This window comes from Thamnophis sirtalis, unplaced genomic scaffold, assembly GCF_051295495.1.
Source record: "Thamnophis sirtalis isolate CommonGarterSnake01/CBP01778 unplaced genomic scaffold, rThaSir2_p1.2 scaffold_10, whole genome shotgun sequence".
Classification (NCBI taxonomy): domain Eukaryota; kingdom Metazoa; phylum Chordata; class Lepidosauria; order Squamata; family Natricidae; genus Thamnophis; species Thamnophis sirtalis.
The window spans coordinates 26,272,630-26,291,150 of NW_028261390.1; the positions used below are offsets into that span (position 1 = coordinate 26,272,630).

An 18,521-nucleotide genomic window follows, 5' to 3' on the forward strand; every position below is an offset into this window, starting at 1 on the left:
CATAATAACTTTTATTTATAAAGCTATTTTTTCCACCATTAATATACAACTATTAATTTTTAAATTAGGTTTGGTACTGGACACCTGACATCAATTTAACATTGATTAAATATTTCCATACACCTCATACCAAATGTTCCAACATGAACATTTGCTTATGAATTCATAGATATTTGTAGGAAAATAAATATTAACATTGCTAATAACTCTAGATACAAATTTGGGACTGCACTGTTTTGACATAAAATGATCTTATATGAATAGCTGCCAATTAGAACATACATATATACATACGTGTATATGTGTGTCATGTAGTATATATATAGCATATAAATGCTATAAGAAACAACACTTTTCAATTTCTGCATTACATAGATTTTGATAGTTGATATATTCGTATTCTGACCTAGGAAATTATTATTTAAATTAATATTAAGTTTATCACTTAATTTTTCAGTCCAGTAAAATTATAAAAAATAGCTTTTGTTAAGAATACTGTTTTCATTACTAGTTTATGTATTTTTATACTCATTTGAGACTCGGTCTCTACATGTCACTTTCAGCCAGGTTTGCTTCCAGTCAGATGTAAAGTGGGATGGCTAAGTGATGATGGGACCAGTTTAAGGATAAGAAGATGTTTATTGCCAGAGTTCATTATTTAGTCAATTTATAATAGAGAAATATGGTGTCTCAACCACTAGTCCTGTGGGTTAAATCAGCCACTGTTTCTACATTTCGGTCTTAACAATGCAAGAGTAGGGTGACATGTGATGTTGAATTCAGGTTAATTCACTTTAATTATCCCTGTGACATATCACCTGCATGAACTAAGATTTATCTACCTCAGTGTTGCAACATATATTGTTAAAACTGTCATTGTTTTTCTAGAGTAGCATTTAAAATTAGTAATAAAATAACCTGTTTTAATTAAATTTCTCTGTAAATGTTCTGAAGACAAAGATTCTCAAAACTTTCTTAATAATTGTTACTGAATTCTGAATTTTCTGGAAGTGTTAGTTTGAATAAGTAAGCTTTTTTTTTACTGTTTCAATATGCTCAAATTCATAAGACAAAATTTCCTTAAACTGAGTCAGAGTAATTTTACAAATTTTGTATGCTTTAATTTATATTTCAGCTCTATTTCATTTATGCATCAGCCACTGTCTATTCATACTCTATTGTGTACTTTTTTTTTGGTGAAGAGCTTGTGTAGAAAGAACTAGTATTGCAAAATTGGATAGATTTTGCAGAGCTGCACATCAAGATACATGGAGCTGCTATAAAAAGCCAAAGAAACTCAATTGCAATTTTATTGTCCAGTTTGATAGATTTCCTGCCACCTTTGTAGCAGGCAAGCCGTTTGTCACTGTAGCCTCTTTTCCAACTGCAGTACTACGCTTTATAAGCAGTGATGGCTTTTGTGGCATAATTGCACTACCTAGGTTTCTTTTGCTCCCAGGATTTGAAGGTGTACATAATCCTATTATAGTTAAAGCCTGTTGTAATGCTCTGATTAAAAAAAGATTCAGTATTTTTTTATATCTTTCCTACCTCTCATTTCTGCCCTTTTCATTATATAGTGTATAAAATAACTTGATTTTTCTGCCTAGTCTCTGTATTAGTCCTGAGCAGAATTAACCACAAAAGAACCCAGATAGAAGCTATTTCTATTGTCATTTCTTCACTTTTGAGCAAGTTTATTTCTTCTTTACTTTTGCTAAATCCTTGTAACTTCTTAAAGTGAATTTATTTTTTGAAAATATATTTTGAAGTAACTTGGATAATTAATTTAAATACCAAAATTAATTAATTTTGTTTGTGTGTGTGTGTGTGTGTGTGTGTGTGTGTGTGTGTGTTCGTAGATTTTCACGGGTGTAGGTCAATGTTCCCTCTAATTTTTTTTCAGTGTGTGCGGAAAAGTATAGTGTTCGAGCAGCACATTTTCATGCCTGAGCACCTGAATTTTTTTTAGCATAATTGCCATCAGAGCAGATGTTGGGAGGGGGGCAAGGAGGAAAAGGGTGCCCTCTCTCTCCCCCAGACCCCCAGGAAGGAAGGGAGGGGAGGGGGAGGGAAAGGAAAGAAAATGGGAAACAAGAAAAGGAAAGGAAATAGAAAAGAAGGAAAGGAAAAAGGAAAGGAAATGAGAAAGAAGGAAAGGAAAAAGGAAAGGAAAGGAGAAAGGAAAGGAAAAGAGAAAGGAAATAGAAAAGAAGGAAAGGAAAAAGGAAAGGAAATGGGAAAGAAGAAAGGAAAGGAGAAAGGAAAGGAAATGGAAAAGAAGGAAAGGAAAGGAGAAAGGAAAGGAAAAGAGAAAGGAAATAGAAAAGAAGGAAAGGAAAAAGGAAAGGAAATGGGAAAGAAGAAAGGAAAGGAAAAGAGAAAGGAAAGGAAAAAGGAAAGGAAATGGAAAAGAAGGAAAGGAAAAGAGAAAGGAAAGGAGAAAGAAAAGGAAATGGAAAAGAAGGAAAGGAAAAGGAAAAGAAGGAAAGGAAAAGAGAAAAGAAAGGAAAAAGGAAAGGAAAGGAGAAAGAAAAGGAAATGGAAAAGGAAAGGCAAAGAGAAAGGAAAGGAAAAAGAAAGGAAGTTAGAAGGACGACAGAAAGGAAAAGGAAAGAGTGGAAAGGATTGGTACTGCTCAAAAATCAAGTCTCAAGATCCCGTGGACCCCTTTGGCTCAGGCAGTCCAATCCCACGCTGCTTCCGTCTGAGCCCAGAACGGGGCTTCAGACGAGGCAATGCCTGAGAAACCCCGGATGATGCAGAGAAACGCAGGCTACAACCAGCGAATCCCGTTCTCCCAGGAACTGACGAAGCCCCAGAGGACCAATGGGAATTCTCCCTTCTGCAGCGTCATCAATCTCCAGGCAGAGTCTGCCTTGATTTCACCAATCAGAAATCAGAGTTCAGAAGGGAGGGAAGGGGGATATTTTCAGTCACATTTAAAGGCATTAAAAAACACTGTGCTGCACTTTGAAACTTGTGCGTGGTTTTTCTTTGTTACCTGCGCGGCCGCTCACGCGCGCAGCTTAGAGGGAACGCTGGTGTAGGTATGCTGGTCTTGTTGTATTCGAGTCTTTTCCTGTGTAAGATTGAGATTGTCTTAGCAACGTTTCAGCAAGGTCTCACTCGCCATCTTCAGGCTGGGTTTTGGGCTTAAAGTGTGATTGGAGCTGCCGTCTTTCTATAAATCTTGGTATGTGTGTGTGGAGTGCTGGCTTCCCACGGGCTGCTGCTGCTGGGCAGCCCGCTTTGCCCCGTGCCCGCTGCCGCTGTCAGCTGGAGGAGGAGGGCTACCTTTGGAGGCAAAGAACGAAGCATGTAGAACGCCCTTCTGTCACCGCGCTGTTGTCGCGGCGGTAGGGTCGTTTTTTTCTTAGCACTTTGGACGCCGCGGATTTGCCTCCGCACTTATGTCGGCGCGGATAAGGGCATCGCGGTTTTGTGGTGGAACCGTGCCCTATAGTGTCATTTAGAGGGTAGAAGTTGAACATTTATGTCCATGATGTGAGGGGTCTGTAATTATTTTCACAGCACTCTTTTTGACTCGTGCAGTATACAGGTTTTCAATGGAAGGCAGGTTGGTAGCAATTGTTTTTTCTGCAGTTCTAATTATCCATTGAAGTCTGTCTGTCTTGTTTGGTTGCAGAGCCAAACCAAACAGTTATAGAGGTGCAAATAACAGGCTCAATAATTCCTCTGTAGAACAGAATCAGTAACTCTTTGGCAGTTTGAACTTTCTGAGTTGGCACAGAAAGAGCATTCTTTGTTGTGCTTTATTGATGACATTTTTGATATTCAGTGTCCATTTTAAGTCTTGAGATATGATAGAACCTAGAAAGTTGAAGGCCTCTACTGTTGATACTGTGTTGTCTAGTATTGTAAGAGGTGATAGTATAGGAAGGTTTCTCCTAAAATCTACCACCATTTTACTGTATTCAGTGTATTTAGTTCAAGATTGCTCTGATTGCACCACAAGGCTAGTTGTTCAACCTCCCGTCCGTATGCAGATTCATCGTTGTCTCGAATAAGACAAATCATTTGAATGAGACCAATCACAATAGAGGCAGTAGGATCAGTAGGATCAGAATGCATATAAATCTTCAGAATTTAAAACATGAAAACACTCTTGTAAAATAAGAATAAAACTTTGAGCCATGATTGGAAAAATAATGGAAAACAATTAACATATAACTCTTGACTTAAACAGCTATCCCATATTCTTAGAGGGTTAACCCCATTGACTGTAAAAATGCATTTTCCCATCAATATATCTGCAGGAGTCCCCCCACCAAACTTTCTACAGCATCAGAAGTTCCTGCTTACATATGTTGACTTTTATCATTTAATATATATTTTCGGATTGATATATTTTAATTATGCTGTCTAAAATGAAGTGATTAGTCAAAATGTAAAACACCCAATATTAATTTCAAAATAGAATAAGGGAAGTATTGAATATAAAGTGAAAAAATAAAGAAATAACAGAGCACACTAAAAATACGCTAGTGACCCTTAAGCTATATAATTTTCAAAAGGTCCTTACAATTTTAGTTAAATGCACCTAAGGGAAAAAGAGAAATTTCTCATATGTTTTTATGTGTCTAAAAAAATATATGAGCAATTGCTGTTGTTTCATGGGAGTTATTTGAAGCATATATGAGGAGCAGAAGAAAAGATACAAATAGAAAGTATGAAAAAATGTCAGGTTATATTGTACTGGAATGGCTAAACAATATAAGATATATAATTAAATATGACTTGTGAAAGAAATGTTTAAACTGGATATTAAAGAATAATACAGATTTAGTTAATTTTGTGCAATAAGAAAATGTTATGTAGGGAGCTACTGAACTATAATTGTAACTATAGAAAGAAACATTTTAAATATTTCTATGAAAATTCAATCCATACTAGTATGGCATTTGCTAGAAACTATGTGATACTCAACCACTTCTAGGTGATAAAATCATCAAACACAAGTATATTTATTTAGCCCCCAAATAAATGGAAATTTGCTACTTTGGGAAATTGTTGCAATGCAGCCAAACTTCTCCTTACTCTCAAAATAGATTCATAAAACACCAAAACCTCTTAGAAGTTAATGGGGCAACATAGAACAGTCTGTTTGGATAGCAAGTAATATCTTCTATTTTAGCTTATGTGGATGGGCAGTCCTACTATACTTGTCCTTACTGGTAAAATATAATAAACTGTATTGCATGTACAACATATTGAATTTTTCACACTATAAGACATACCTTCCCCCCGCCCCAAAAAAGTAGGTGGAAATGTCTGTGCATCTTATAGAATGAATTTTGGGGGGGGGGGAGGTTAGTGTGGCGGTGGTGTTTGCCACCGCTGCCTGTCACTGCTGCTGCTGTTCACCACTGCCGGGGACCACTGGAGCCTTCGCTGCTGAGCAGCTGATTGACAATTAGATCGGCCTCCCAGAATATGTTCTGTTCTAGATGGTGGGGGTCCCCACCATTCCCCACCACCATCAATCCAGAGTGGTGGCGATAGGTGGCGAACGGCAACGATAGGTGGGATCTCCGCCATATAGAACAGCGGATTGGTATTCCAGGAGGCTGATTTAACCGCCAATCAGCTGCTCGGCAGCAAAGGCTCCATCATTCCCTGGCAGCAGCAGCAGCTCGGCTCAGTTGACCGGTGGTGGGCGCAATAGAGGGGAGCCCTGACAAGCCACATGCTGGAGCTGCAATAACGTGCTGAAGCTAGGCTATTTGCTGCAAGGACACTAGCCAGATGAATGCTGGATGGATGTGGAGAGGCAGAGGCAGATTTTTTTTGCTTGTTTTCCTCCTTTAAAGCTAATGTGCATCTTATGGTCCAGTGCATCTTATAGTCCGAAAAGTATGGTACTTTCTCCCTTTGTAAAAACAAACACCAAACAAAATTCACACAATTTGGGTTCTGTCAAAAAACAAAAACACTCTCATAATTTAGATAACATTGTTTGCTCTCCTGACTGACATGACAGGACTTGGATGGGGCAGGGCAGCTTTTTGTGTGTAGTCTTTTTAGATTTCTCAGTAGCTTTCAGTATCATTGAGCATAGTATTTTACTGGAGTGGGATTGGACATTGGAGGTCTTGTTATACCATGGTTCTGATCCTTATTCAATGGGCAGATTCAGTGTATAGTATTGGGGATGAGAGATCAGTCTGGTAATGCTGTTTTATGGGGTGCCATAGGACTCCACTCTTCCCTGCTATCTTAACATGTATATGAAGCTGCTGTGTATCTTAAAATTTGATGTATGAAATCCCCTCACTGATACTAATTTCACATTGCTGCTCCAGGCAGGGATTGTTGTAATTAGCTATTGTACCCATCTCACATGGAGCATTCTATGCTAATGATACTGGTTGTTTTGATATCTTTTAGTTAATATTCTACAAATTCATTGAAGGCCCACTCTTACATAAGCATGTTAATACTAGTTTTGGGAAACCCATGCTTTGAATGCCATTTGTACAATGTCACTTCCCTGACACATATGTCACATAGTTTATAATAAAGCATATGTACACTATATTTCTTCTCCATTATTCTTCTCCATTATTTCTTCCCCATTAGTGTGTGCAGGTTAGAATCCCCAACAGCTGCATTGATAATAGTTTGAGTGTTATCTTTATATAATGAACATACTGAAATTAGACACTATCACTAAAGACATTGAAAGAATTATGGTGTTATGGTACTGAGTACAATCTTTTTCTAAGAGCAGGAATGCAAATTAAAGCTAATCTGTCAGAATGCCGCCTGTTTATACACACACACACACACACACACACACACACACACACGGAAAAGAAACCTCAGCACTTCCTGATAGTGCCATCACCACTTTTGTTACCAGGAAGATCTCTAAAATACTCTATAATGTCTTAAATTTATTACTCCACATCCTTATTGTCTTCTTACATTAAAAACTATATAATAGAAGAGTGCGACTGTAGCTCTCTCTCTCCCATCCTGTCCCATTCATATTCTCTTTTCAAGGCTGAATGTTCCCATTTCTCTCAGCATCTTCTCATAATATTTGTTTGTAATTTTTTGTGTAAATCTATTCCAGTTCTTAAAAAAATGGAACATCACACAAAATACTGACAATAGAGCTCCCAGGTGAACTTTTATCTTTTATAGATTTAGACCAGCTTAGCCGCTATTAATATTGATCTATCATATACTCTCAGAGTTAAATTTTAAACACTTAATTAAAATTACTATTGTTCCATGATTTTAATACATAATATCAACACGTAACTTACAGGTTTGAGTGGATATAACTCAGGACTGGAATACATTGTGGAAGTACAGTATCACTGAAATACAAATGCTTGCCTGTATTTCACTACTTTGGCAGTGTTTATAGAACATATTATTTCTGTGAAAAACATAATTGACAGATGTGATAGGCTTTATTGTCTTGAAAATAATTTCCCATAACACACATCTTAAAAATGATACAACTAATCTTGTCAGTTAAACTATTTTACAATAATAATGGTAAACATAACTTCTTTTGTGTTCTGACAGTTGGGACTTAAAACAGTCTTTTGATCTGTATAATAAGTAGGTTGCTAGTATGGGGGCTAAATGATTTGTTATGTTGGGGAAAATGCCAAGCTTTTGTGTATATAGGACCTCAGTTTCTTTTTGACTGATTCCTTCGGATTGGTATCAGCAGGTATTGGTGCCTACAGTCAAATTTGATTTGTTTTCTGAATGGTATGGAGAGTTTCCAGGTCTGAGCTGTTAGCATTGCTCCTAGGAGGGTAGAAAAACAGGTCAATAAAGCTCTCATTAAGATAAAAAATAAAAAACTTTTTCTGGAATTATGAATAGTAATTATTAATGGCGATTTGTAGCACACAAGTTAATTTCCAGGAAATCTTGTAAAATTAAAGCAAACCTCACAAAATTAATGTTCTTTTGCTTACATGAATTCCCAGTCTTCTTTTGCCTTGAACCTTGACTTCATCTTTGATGTGATATACACTAAAGATACAGTGAATAACAAAAATGAAATAATTATAAACAGCTAACTTTTTATCATTTTTATACTCCGATTCTAGTGCCAAATATATCATCATAGCTTTTCTATAGTGCACTCTAATCTTTCTGTCTAGCAATTAGTGAGCTGAATGTCAAATTAAGTTAAAATTAATGGTACAGGGAATCTTGTACTTATTAGCTTGAAACTGTCCTAACTGGTAGTGCATAGACGAGCTTTCCAAATGTTGCAAATAGCTATAGATTAGGTATCACATGGTTGTGAAGATTAATGAATGGTCTTTTAGTTTGCTAATTTAAAGCAATACCTAGTAATTAATTCTAAATTATCAGTTGCACAGTTGCAAATTCCTAAAGGGAAATACAAAATTAAAGATAAGGTACATGTGAAATTCCCTTGGCTAACATAATAGGTTTCAAATTGTCGGTGCAAGTTCATAGCAACCGGAATTCATGTCATGCTCAGTTTGAATGGTATTAGGGACCAGGATCTAATGCTGATAATAATTAAAGCCATTAATTTTCCTTTAAAGCATGAGGCTGAAAGAAACATGTTTTTATATGAAACAATGGGTGACATCTATCCATTTGTCTTGCCACAAAAATATCAAGTGTCATTTACCTTATTTATGTATTAATGTGAATAACAAACATATTTTCCTCCATAAAAACTAAATATGCAATACAAATCATTTTCAGTGGTCACCAGATCTATTGAAGTTATTTTTAAATAACTAGCAGAATAACTTCTTGGTGGTTAGAAATTTAACAAATGTTGCATATAATTTCTTGATTTGCCTAAACTCTAAAAACAGACTAGTTTCCTTTATGTAGTGATGAATTGTGGCATAGATTTTTATGGATTAGAAAATATTTGAAGAATCATATAATCAACTTCTCTTATGTGTTTTAGAATTCTGGAGAGCACTGTAATATTTATCTTTGAATTAGAAAGACACAGATTCTTCTTTAAGTTGTGTTTTCATGGCAGAGATAGTGAATTCTAGAGAACAACATTCAATGGCAAAGTTCACATCCCTAGAGAAGCATTTCTTCCAGGTTGTTTTTTGAGGTACTGCTTTCAGCTCATTTTTACAATCTTACAATTCCTGTTCAAAATACTAAGCAATTAAGGCTTCTAACATTTCAACTCTGCTGTAGTCAATATGCAGCAGTGGCTGGAAGACAATCTCAGAGAGAACTGTCACAATCTGTTGCTACAACTATTGATGAAGCAACTGTAGCAAGACATTTACAGTATGTAAAATCTGATTTTGTAGCTATTGCTCTTTAGGATAGATGTAATAGATAAAGGATTAGTAGTTTGAGTGTGAAACTATTTGAAGTGACTTCATCTGCTTTGAATATTGAACTGTACCTTGAGAGTTCTTCATGGAAATCTGGACTCAAGATCATACATATTTTAACCCAAATAATTCTAAAAACATTACCATTTTGTCAATTTTATAAGCATTCTGAAGAAAAATGAAATTGTGCATACTAATGTACTTTTACTTTAAAAAATGCTAATTTTACAAAAAAAAGATCATCTGCAAGTTTTAACTTGTGATTTATTCCTTTTCATATATCCATTAAACAATACAATTTTACAGAAATTCAGGATAGAATACACACCCTGTTACTGAATAAGAAGGTGTCCATTAATTTCCTTGTCAAAGTATATTGCCCTGGAACTTGTTTGCCTAAGGGAATATTTAAGGCTGCGGATACCAAGTTAGGTGATGAAAAACTCTACAGGGCTTAGGTTAGCTCTTTGGGAAATGAATCTTAAAAAAATTGAGCTATATATCTCTCAGTTCACTGCACCTTTGTCAAGATGAATGAAAAAAATATATTGCTGACATAGATAAGAGAGAGTGAACAAAATGGAAAAATGCATGATAGCAACCAGGAGAAAATACTGATTCACTTTTGATTCAGGAACAGCTGTTGTGAAATTTGGATCACTATGGATTTTATTTTACCATCATTTTCTTTGTTTCCTCTGATATTGACAATGAAATTAAAACATAGGCTTCCTGCTACCTTAACAATATTTTGTGTCCTACTTGTTAGATGAATTGTTATAGCAGTGTGGAAGTTTAAATTATAAATAAAATAAGTATGATAGATACATGTTAAATGTCTTGAATATAAAAATAATCTTCCATTTTAATTTTTATCTTACAATATCTACTTAAAATTGGCTATAGATAAGACAGTGATGAAGTAGTAAGAATGTTGGAGTGAAATAGAGAGCTAGAATTGCCTGATATCAACTCAGTATTGGACAGATAACAATATCATTGAAACATGACATGCCTGGAAACCTTTCTTACAAAATGGTATGCATTCTAATTCCCAATGAAAAGGCAGAATTTGCTCATGATTTTTTATCATTTCAAAATTGTTCTGTTCACAAAATAAATTAAGTCAGAGGTTGACATTGGCAAAGGTATCCATGGTGACCTTGATAGGCAAAGACTTAGTTCAGAGCATGAGGTTCAAGAGCCATAAATACCCTAGGAATGGTCATGATTCTGTGGTAGGAGCACAATGTACAGAAAATTTGTATAAGCATGATGATTTACAAATTAAAATGATTCTAACTCTCTTTTTCAAAGATATTGTCAGACATGGATAAAGGCTTAAAGTTAGTAGAAGGCAGACATGTTTTGGCATGATAATTTATATAGGCTATCACAGATGTATTCTTATGTGTAATTTTTCCCAGATAAAAATTGTATATTTAAAATTAAATGATGTAGAGTGTTTATACTATACACTTGAATCTCTCTCTGAACTGTGATGGGGCTAATCAGCTTTGATTGCAAGGTTAATTGCTGTCAACAGAGTTTGATGTTTTTCTATCTCAGTGGTTCCCAAATTTGACAACTTTAAGACTTGTGGACTTCAACTCCTAGAATTCTCCAGCCAGCTCTGCTGGCTGGAGAATTCTGGGAGTTGAAGTCCACAAGTCTTAAAGTTGCCAAGTTTGGGAACCACTGTTCTATCTCTTTGATTTTGATGTGTCTGCAGTAATATGTTTGCAGACTAGGTGCTCAGTATCCATAGTTGAAATGTCAGCAGCAGCAACAGGCCTTGTGGTGCTATGCCTCTAGGGCTGAGATATGGTTCCTCTGAGTCAGATTTACCTCAACCTCAGCCTCTTCCTCTTCTTTTCTTTGCTGTATAATAAAAATATAATAATGTTATTGCAGCTCTCAACAACCCCATAAAGTACCACCAACCATATAGGCAATGCTTGGACCGTGAAATAATCTCAGTTTAAGAAAGGATCCAATTGTAACTGAATAAGTGAATTAATATTAAAAACATTGTCGTTGTTGCCCTATAATAAATACATTAAAAGAACTATTGTTCAGTACAGGATGCTTATAAATAGATATGGAAATGTGGCTGCTAAGGCATGATATATGACTTTTTCCAGTCCAAATGCTTCTAGAATTGAACATTGATTTATTTTGAGATACCTCTTAACTATAGAAAAATAATTATTAAGTGTTCAGTCTAAACAATGATATGGGTTTATCTATTTAAGCATTTTTATTCTACCACATCTGGTAGCTTACAAAATACTGTATCCATAAAACCTATAAACTCACTCCATTAAAACCAGACCAAAATATAGTAATTTCTATCCAACTGATTTTTATGGATACTGTGATATTTACATACATTTATAATTATTCTGTCAATTCTATACATTATTAGGGAAATATAGCAAGATGTAAACATTAAATATTTTAAAATTAAAACATTTTCAACTTCTGTTTTTAATAGGTAACTTTTGAAATACATAAACAGAACCTTTCTCGGATGTTCAGGGAATATGAAGAGAAAGGAGACGAATGCTGCAGTGCTGGTCCATCATCCATTATTAGAACAGTTTCAGGTATTAGTAAGGCTGCCGAAGTTACAGAGAAAGTCCACCTTCTTGAAAAAAAAGAAGCTGACACTTCTATAGTTGATACTGAAAACAGAAGCATGAACAACAGCATTTTGAAGGATGAAAGTCGATTACCTGATTTTGAAGAACACAGTAATTTAGAAACAAACAAAGAAAAAAACAAAACAGAAAATATTCAGAAAACTCTTGATTTAGATGAAGTTCCTAGTTTGGATCTTCCCCTACAAGCCCAAGTGACAAAACAGAGCTTAGAACATACTGCTGAAGTTATTGGAATAAACCATGAAGAAAAAGAAATAAGTACTAGTGATTCACAATCACCTTTAGAAAATGTTGAAATAGAAAGTCCAGAAATGTTAGAAAATGTAACACCAGAAGTCTATGTGGAGGAAGATGAAGATTTTGTTGATTTAAAAGAGGAGACTAATCTGGCACTTACATCAGAACAATGTGTTCCAAAATCCATTGAGGAGCATGATTTGTGCGATAGTCAAGTAACCTCAATTGTACAGCAGTGCACTGCTTCTTCAAAAGAACCTGTTTCAATAGAAGTAGTACCTGAAATTGTTGAAGGATCAGTGGAAACAGAACAGCAGGATTGCTTGCCAGAAATCAGCAGTCCTGAAATAAACAGAGCTCAGCCAACTTCAGACATTGAGAATTACATTGATGACAAAAATACTAATCAACCCCAAACCAAGACAGTTGTAGATAGCACACAACCACAGACTTCAGAAGCAATAATTGCTTCAGATAAGAAAATTGCCAGACTTGATGTTTCCAGCATTGCATCAGATACTGAACGATTAGAATTAAAACCTCATGCAAATCCAGAAGTAAATCATCCTCCTAGAGCCATTTCTGAGGTAGGTTTTTCACTACTATCTACTTAAGTAAGTTAAAAAATATTTACCAGATAGCATGATTGTGTGTGTGTGTGTAAGAATGTCTGTCTTCTTAGCCAACTTTTTATGGCAGTTATAATTATGAATGTTAACAGATTTGTAAAGTCACCTAGAAAGATTAAATGTTTTAACTGCAAATATTGTAAGGTTGAGATTAAAATGTCACATATTTTTTTCTGTATTAAATTGTTTTAATAATTTACAAATAGAATGCATGCAAGATTTGCATCACTTATGCATTATTCCTAATTAAAGTGATGTTCCTAAGTGCTTCCCTCCTGCAGAAATACCTTCCAATGGATAATCATCAAGTTACACCACACTTCCTCAAAGGAGGAAAATCACAGGCAGCAGCAATTTATGCACCCTATGTGGTAAGGTCTAGCTGCTGCTTATTCTTACCTTGGCTGGCAGAGATGGTGGCATAGTTGCTAAGTAGTATATAGAATTGATATGACTGCTTAAGCATAGTCCTCAAATAATCATGATTTTATAAAATTAGTGTTGACTATATCATACCTGTAGAGTATGAACAGCTTTACCTGGAATTAGATATCTGCTAAGACTCAGATGAAATAGTCAGTGTGACCTTCATCTTGGCTTACCTCTCTCAATATATATTGTTTACAAAGACATCTAGGCAGTATGATTCATCAGATCAAAATGTAGCAACTCCTGCAGGTGGGCAGAGGAAGGATTCTAGATCTACCATGTTCCGTATCCCTGAATTCCGATGGTCTCAAATGCATCAGCGCTTGCTTACAGATCTTCTCTTTTCTATAGAAACAGATGTACAAATGTGGAGAAGGTAATGTCTACGAAATCTTAGGCAGTTTACATAGTATAAGCAAAATCAGTAAAATTGTATGTTAGTAAAAAGTTGAATTATATTTTTAAATGGATGAATTGTATATAACTGAGTCCTCAAAATTGAATTGGAGCCTTTTGTGACCAAGTTGCAGTAGCATCTTCTGAAATGCTACCCATGTCAAATCTTTTTTTTTAAAGTGTTGATTGAATAATATTTTCATATAATTCAAGGATCGTTCAGGATCAAGAATCACATTGCATTAAAAATATACTCTTTCTATACATTTTTCCTTGTGACTTTACTTTATTTGAACAGGAAAATAATGCTTCTTCAAAATTCAATTCTGTAAACTGTTTTTTTCCTTTCAAACTTGTTCTAGTTTACTGAAACACTATGATTGCGTTTTTAAAATGAGGTTCAGCAACACCCAGAAGTACTGAGAAGAAGTTGCACAAGATGTTCCCTTGAGCATTAGGATGTTATTTGAAAAACAGAATAAATGATTAGAAAATGTTCTGTGAGAGATTAGATATGAATAGAAAGGACCATTGTCTAACTGTCCAATCTGAAGTTACCTTACATATATCTATGGAGTTTCTCAGTCATCGAGGTCATGGTTGTCCCAAAAGTGCTTTTTCATTTATTTTTTTTACGATAGAATTTTTTTATTTTCCATTTTTCATAGCATATAATCACATGTATACTATTACATAGTCAATATCATGTTGTATTATTAAGTAATTACATCAATTCATCTTACCATCAACTACCAAAAAAAACAAAACAGTTATTTTTTAACAGGCTCTTCCGCTCTCCATACACCATATTTATACCTTATAGGACACTTTCTTCCCCCTCTCTCCTTCCCCCTTTTACATCCTTTCCTCCCTCCATCATTTTCTACTCTACTTCCCCTTCCTTTCTCCTTCTCCTCTCTTCCCTTACCACTTCTCCTTGTACACCTCATCTTCCCCCTCCCCCTCTCTCCTGTCCCTCTCTTCCTATCTTTCTTCTCTCCTCTGCTTCCCACTCTTCCTCTAATTCACTTAGTGTATTTCAGCTTCAGAGCAAACTCCCTTTTGTGTTTATGGTATTTATAATTCCATTTCAATATACATAAAAAAGAAAAAATAGCAGTATACATGTACAATTATAATACCTTAAAGTCCAACACCCCTCCTCCAACCTAGTAAACTCCGCTCCCTCCCCCTACCCCCAACCCCCCCAACCTTCCCCCCCTGACTTCCCAGAACCAATACAAGGTATAAATCTTTAACAAATACAGTTTAAAATATACATAAAAAGAAAGTAGAAAATTAATAACGTCTTTGAATTGAGCTTAGCTCCTCCTTGCTAGGCTAACTATAAACAATTTGTATCAATTCTGATCTTAATCATAAGCTATCTGAAATTTCCTAGACCCATATTTATTTTGAATATAGTCAATCCATTTTTTCCAATCTCGTTTATATCTCTCGTTTGAATAGTCAAGATATGCAGATTTTTAGCCATCTCTGCTAAGTTTGTGACCTTCAATGTCCATTCTTGGATAGTAGGCAAATCTTCCTTCTTCCAGTATTGTGCCACCAACAATCTAGCTGCAGTTATCAAGTGCAAGATCAAGTTAATCTCTACTGCTGTACAGTCAGTAATTATACCTAACAAAAATAGCTGGGGGGTGAACTTTATCCTTTTTTTGAGAACATTTTGCATAATCCACCATATTTTTATCCAGATTGCCTTAACCTTTTTGCAAGTCCACCATATATGAAAATATGTAGCGTCCATACAATCACATCTCCAGCATTTAGATTGTAAATTCAAATGCATAGAAACCATTTTTGGGGGATCTAGATGCCATCTGTAAAACATCTTATAAAAATTTTCTCTCAGGTTTTGGGCCTGTGTAAATTTTACATTTCTCACCCATATCTTCTCCCATGTATCCAACATTATTGGTTCTTCAACATTTTGAGCCCATTTAATCATACAGTCTTTAACTAGCTCTGTTTCAGAGTCAATTTCTATTATTACATTATATAATCTTTTTATATGCATTGAACTTTGGTCTCTAATTTGTTTAAATAAATTATCCTCAACTTGCATAAAGCCAGTTTTTTGATCTATTTTCCATCTAGCCTTTAACTGCCCGTATTGAAACCGTGTTTGAATTACCTTTTCCTTTTTTAATACATCCAAAGATTTCGAAAAAGTGCTTTTTCAAAAGGCAACTGAACATTGTTTTTCCTTGAAGATGTTTCACTTCTCATCGAAGAAGCTCCTTCAGTTCTGAGTGAACTCTGAACACTCATAACCAAAAGAGCTTCTTGGAGGAGAAGTGAAACGTTTTTAGGGAAAAACAAAGTCCAGTTGCTTTTTTGAAAAAGCATCTTTGGGATACCCAACTCATCAGTTTTAGTCTATGTATTGACCAAAATGAAAATGTATTAAATCATATGCAGTGAATACTTTGGTGAAAGCCCAAGAAATAGAAGGAATTTATTGCATTTATTTGTTGTAACAGGAATTAAATTTCTTTCATTTTTATTATTATTTTTGCTTAGAAAGTGAAGTTTGCAATATCTTTATAACTTACTGGTTTCTTCTTAGGGGGAATGAGTTCAAATCCACTTTATTAATTTATTTTATCACATTTAAACACCACTCATCTCATTGTCTTAAGTGACCCTTAAGGTGAAATCTGATAATTTATTCAGTGTTTTTTTGCAGGCATTAGATAATTCCTAATAATAAATATTCATCACATACTTAAACATAGTTTGTGGAGTCTATGTTCTGGAGAAAATTAGAAGGATAAGGAGAGGGCATTTTCAAGTTAAGATGAAGATGCATTGGTAACTTAGAATGCTGATGTGTAATTCTTGGCTGCAGGAGAAATTTCTGATTGATAAAAATAAATAATACTTCAATAAATAAGTATTTTGTAACACTGCAAGAAAACTTACACATATTCTGTATATTTTATTTTGGAGCAGTCATTCTACCAAGACTGTGATGGACTTCGTGAACAGCAGTGATAATGTCATCTTTGTACATAACACAATTCATCTTGTCTCTCAAGTGATGGACAATATGATTATGGCTTGTGGTGGCATATTACCTTTGCTTTCAGCTGCTACATCTGCTACGGTAAGAAATTCAATTTCCAATACACAAGTGGTGTCTTTGTGCATTGGATTATACTAAACTAAAATTATGCTCACGTATGCTTGCTTAGGGCTCTGCTGGGGGGGGGGGGGATTTGTTCTGTGAGCCAATACCAAAAAACTGAATTATGTGACATGGATTTTGCCTTTCTTTTTTTTGAGTAAAAAAGGATATAAGAAAACATTCTCTCAGATCCAGTGTGAGTCTATTAAAGATGAGATACTTGGAATCAGTCTGTTTCTTTCCCTTCCTTGCCCAAATGTGCACACATTCTATAATATTATCCAGGGGCATATGTAAGGAGAGCAAAAGGATAAGATGACAGTTGCAACCTCGTGATTGAAGCATTGCCATTTATATATGTTTATGACATATCAGTTTATCATTTCTTCTTCCAAGACCAGGAAACAATTTTTGAATACCAGATTGGAGTGGTAGCCTATTTTGTGTTTTTGGCCCTTCTAATCTTTTTTGCTGTTAAAATCTTATCATAAATGCATTTTTTTGCTTTACTGATGAAATCTACCATAGAATGAAATAGTTTGGGACATTTCATAATTAATTTAAGACAGGATTCTCAAATCTTTTGAACCACATTGCCAGTTAAGGAATAACATATGCATTTATTCATGCACCTTTACTCTCATATGTTATCCTTTCCCCTTATTCTCAAAAGTCCCATAGGGACCCCATGACTTTGATGCAGTTCCTTTGCCTATATATAACAGGGCACCATGACTGTCTGATGAAAACAAAAATGTGTGATGTGCTGTCATAAATTTCCTTTCTGGGAAATAGGCAGGAATTACAGAGGGTTTTGGAAATAACTGACATGGAACTTTTGTATCCAGAAAAGGGCTTAAAGGAAACAAGATTATCTCTGTGCTGTTGGCATGTTTCCTAATCATTTTTTTTCTTTCCTAAGCATGTGCCCATCACTGTTCACTAGATTGCTAATTTTTGTAAATTACAATCACATTCTGATTTATTATGTTTTTTACAATTTTGCTGAAATATTTGTGCATTTTATTTCTATTTCAGATCTTTCTTTGTAGTAATTTAAAGTTTGTTTATTATGGTATTTGGCAATCAAGGGTCATTTACAGTTATACTTGCTTCTTCATGGAACCAGTTTTGAAACAGTTCTCTTTTATATTATTTATAAATAATAGAAATTATTTATATTATTTGGTCTAGTGATTAAGACACAAAGCTAGAACCAAGAGAGTATAGCATGAAAGCTGGCTGGGTGACTTTAGGCTAGTCACTTATTTCAGCCCACAAGGTCAGGCTCAGATAATAAACCAATTGCTCAATTCCTTCAACACTCAGTTGATTGGGGGTGGGGGGTGGGAGAAGAAGGAGCAGAGCCTGTGTTTGCAGGAAAAACTTTTGGAAGATAAAATATTATTTTGTATTATTTATTAGAACAATATACTGTATTTTTAGGGAATATTAAATTATAGCATCAATACAACAACAAAAAATCTAGAGGACATTAAGATAAACATTGAGAAAAGAGTTAATCATTAAAACACTAAGGAAATATTATAATCCTAATTGATATTTAATAGAATTATAAAAATGAATATGAGCAAACATGTTACTGTTGAGCAACCTTCTTCAATCATTATCCTCTTAATTTCTTAGAATGGGAAAATAG

At 34.8% G+C, this 18,521-nt stretch overlaps 1 protein-coding gene across 1 annotated transcript in view; it reads left to right on the forward strand.

Moving 5' to 3' along the window:
• LRBA (LPS responsive beige-like anchor protein) overlaps window positions 1-18,521 on the forward strand; it is a 380,505-nt gene that overhangs the window by 60,193 nt on the left and 301,791 nt on the right. The window contains exons 23-25 of the mRNA XM_087724319.1: window positions 11,848-12,840; window positions 13,512-13,687; window positions 16,687-16,840. Coding sequence (XP_087580445.1) covers window positions 11,848-12,840; window positions 13,512-13,687; window positions 16,687-16,840 — 1,323 coding nt within the window. The remainder of the gene's footprint in view (window positions 1-11,847; window positions 12,841-13,511; window positions 13,688-16,686; window positions 16,841-18,521) is intronic.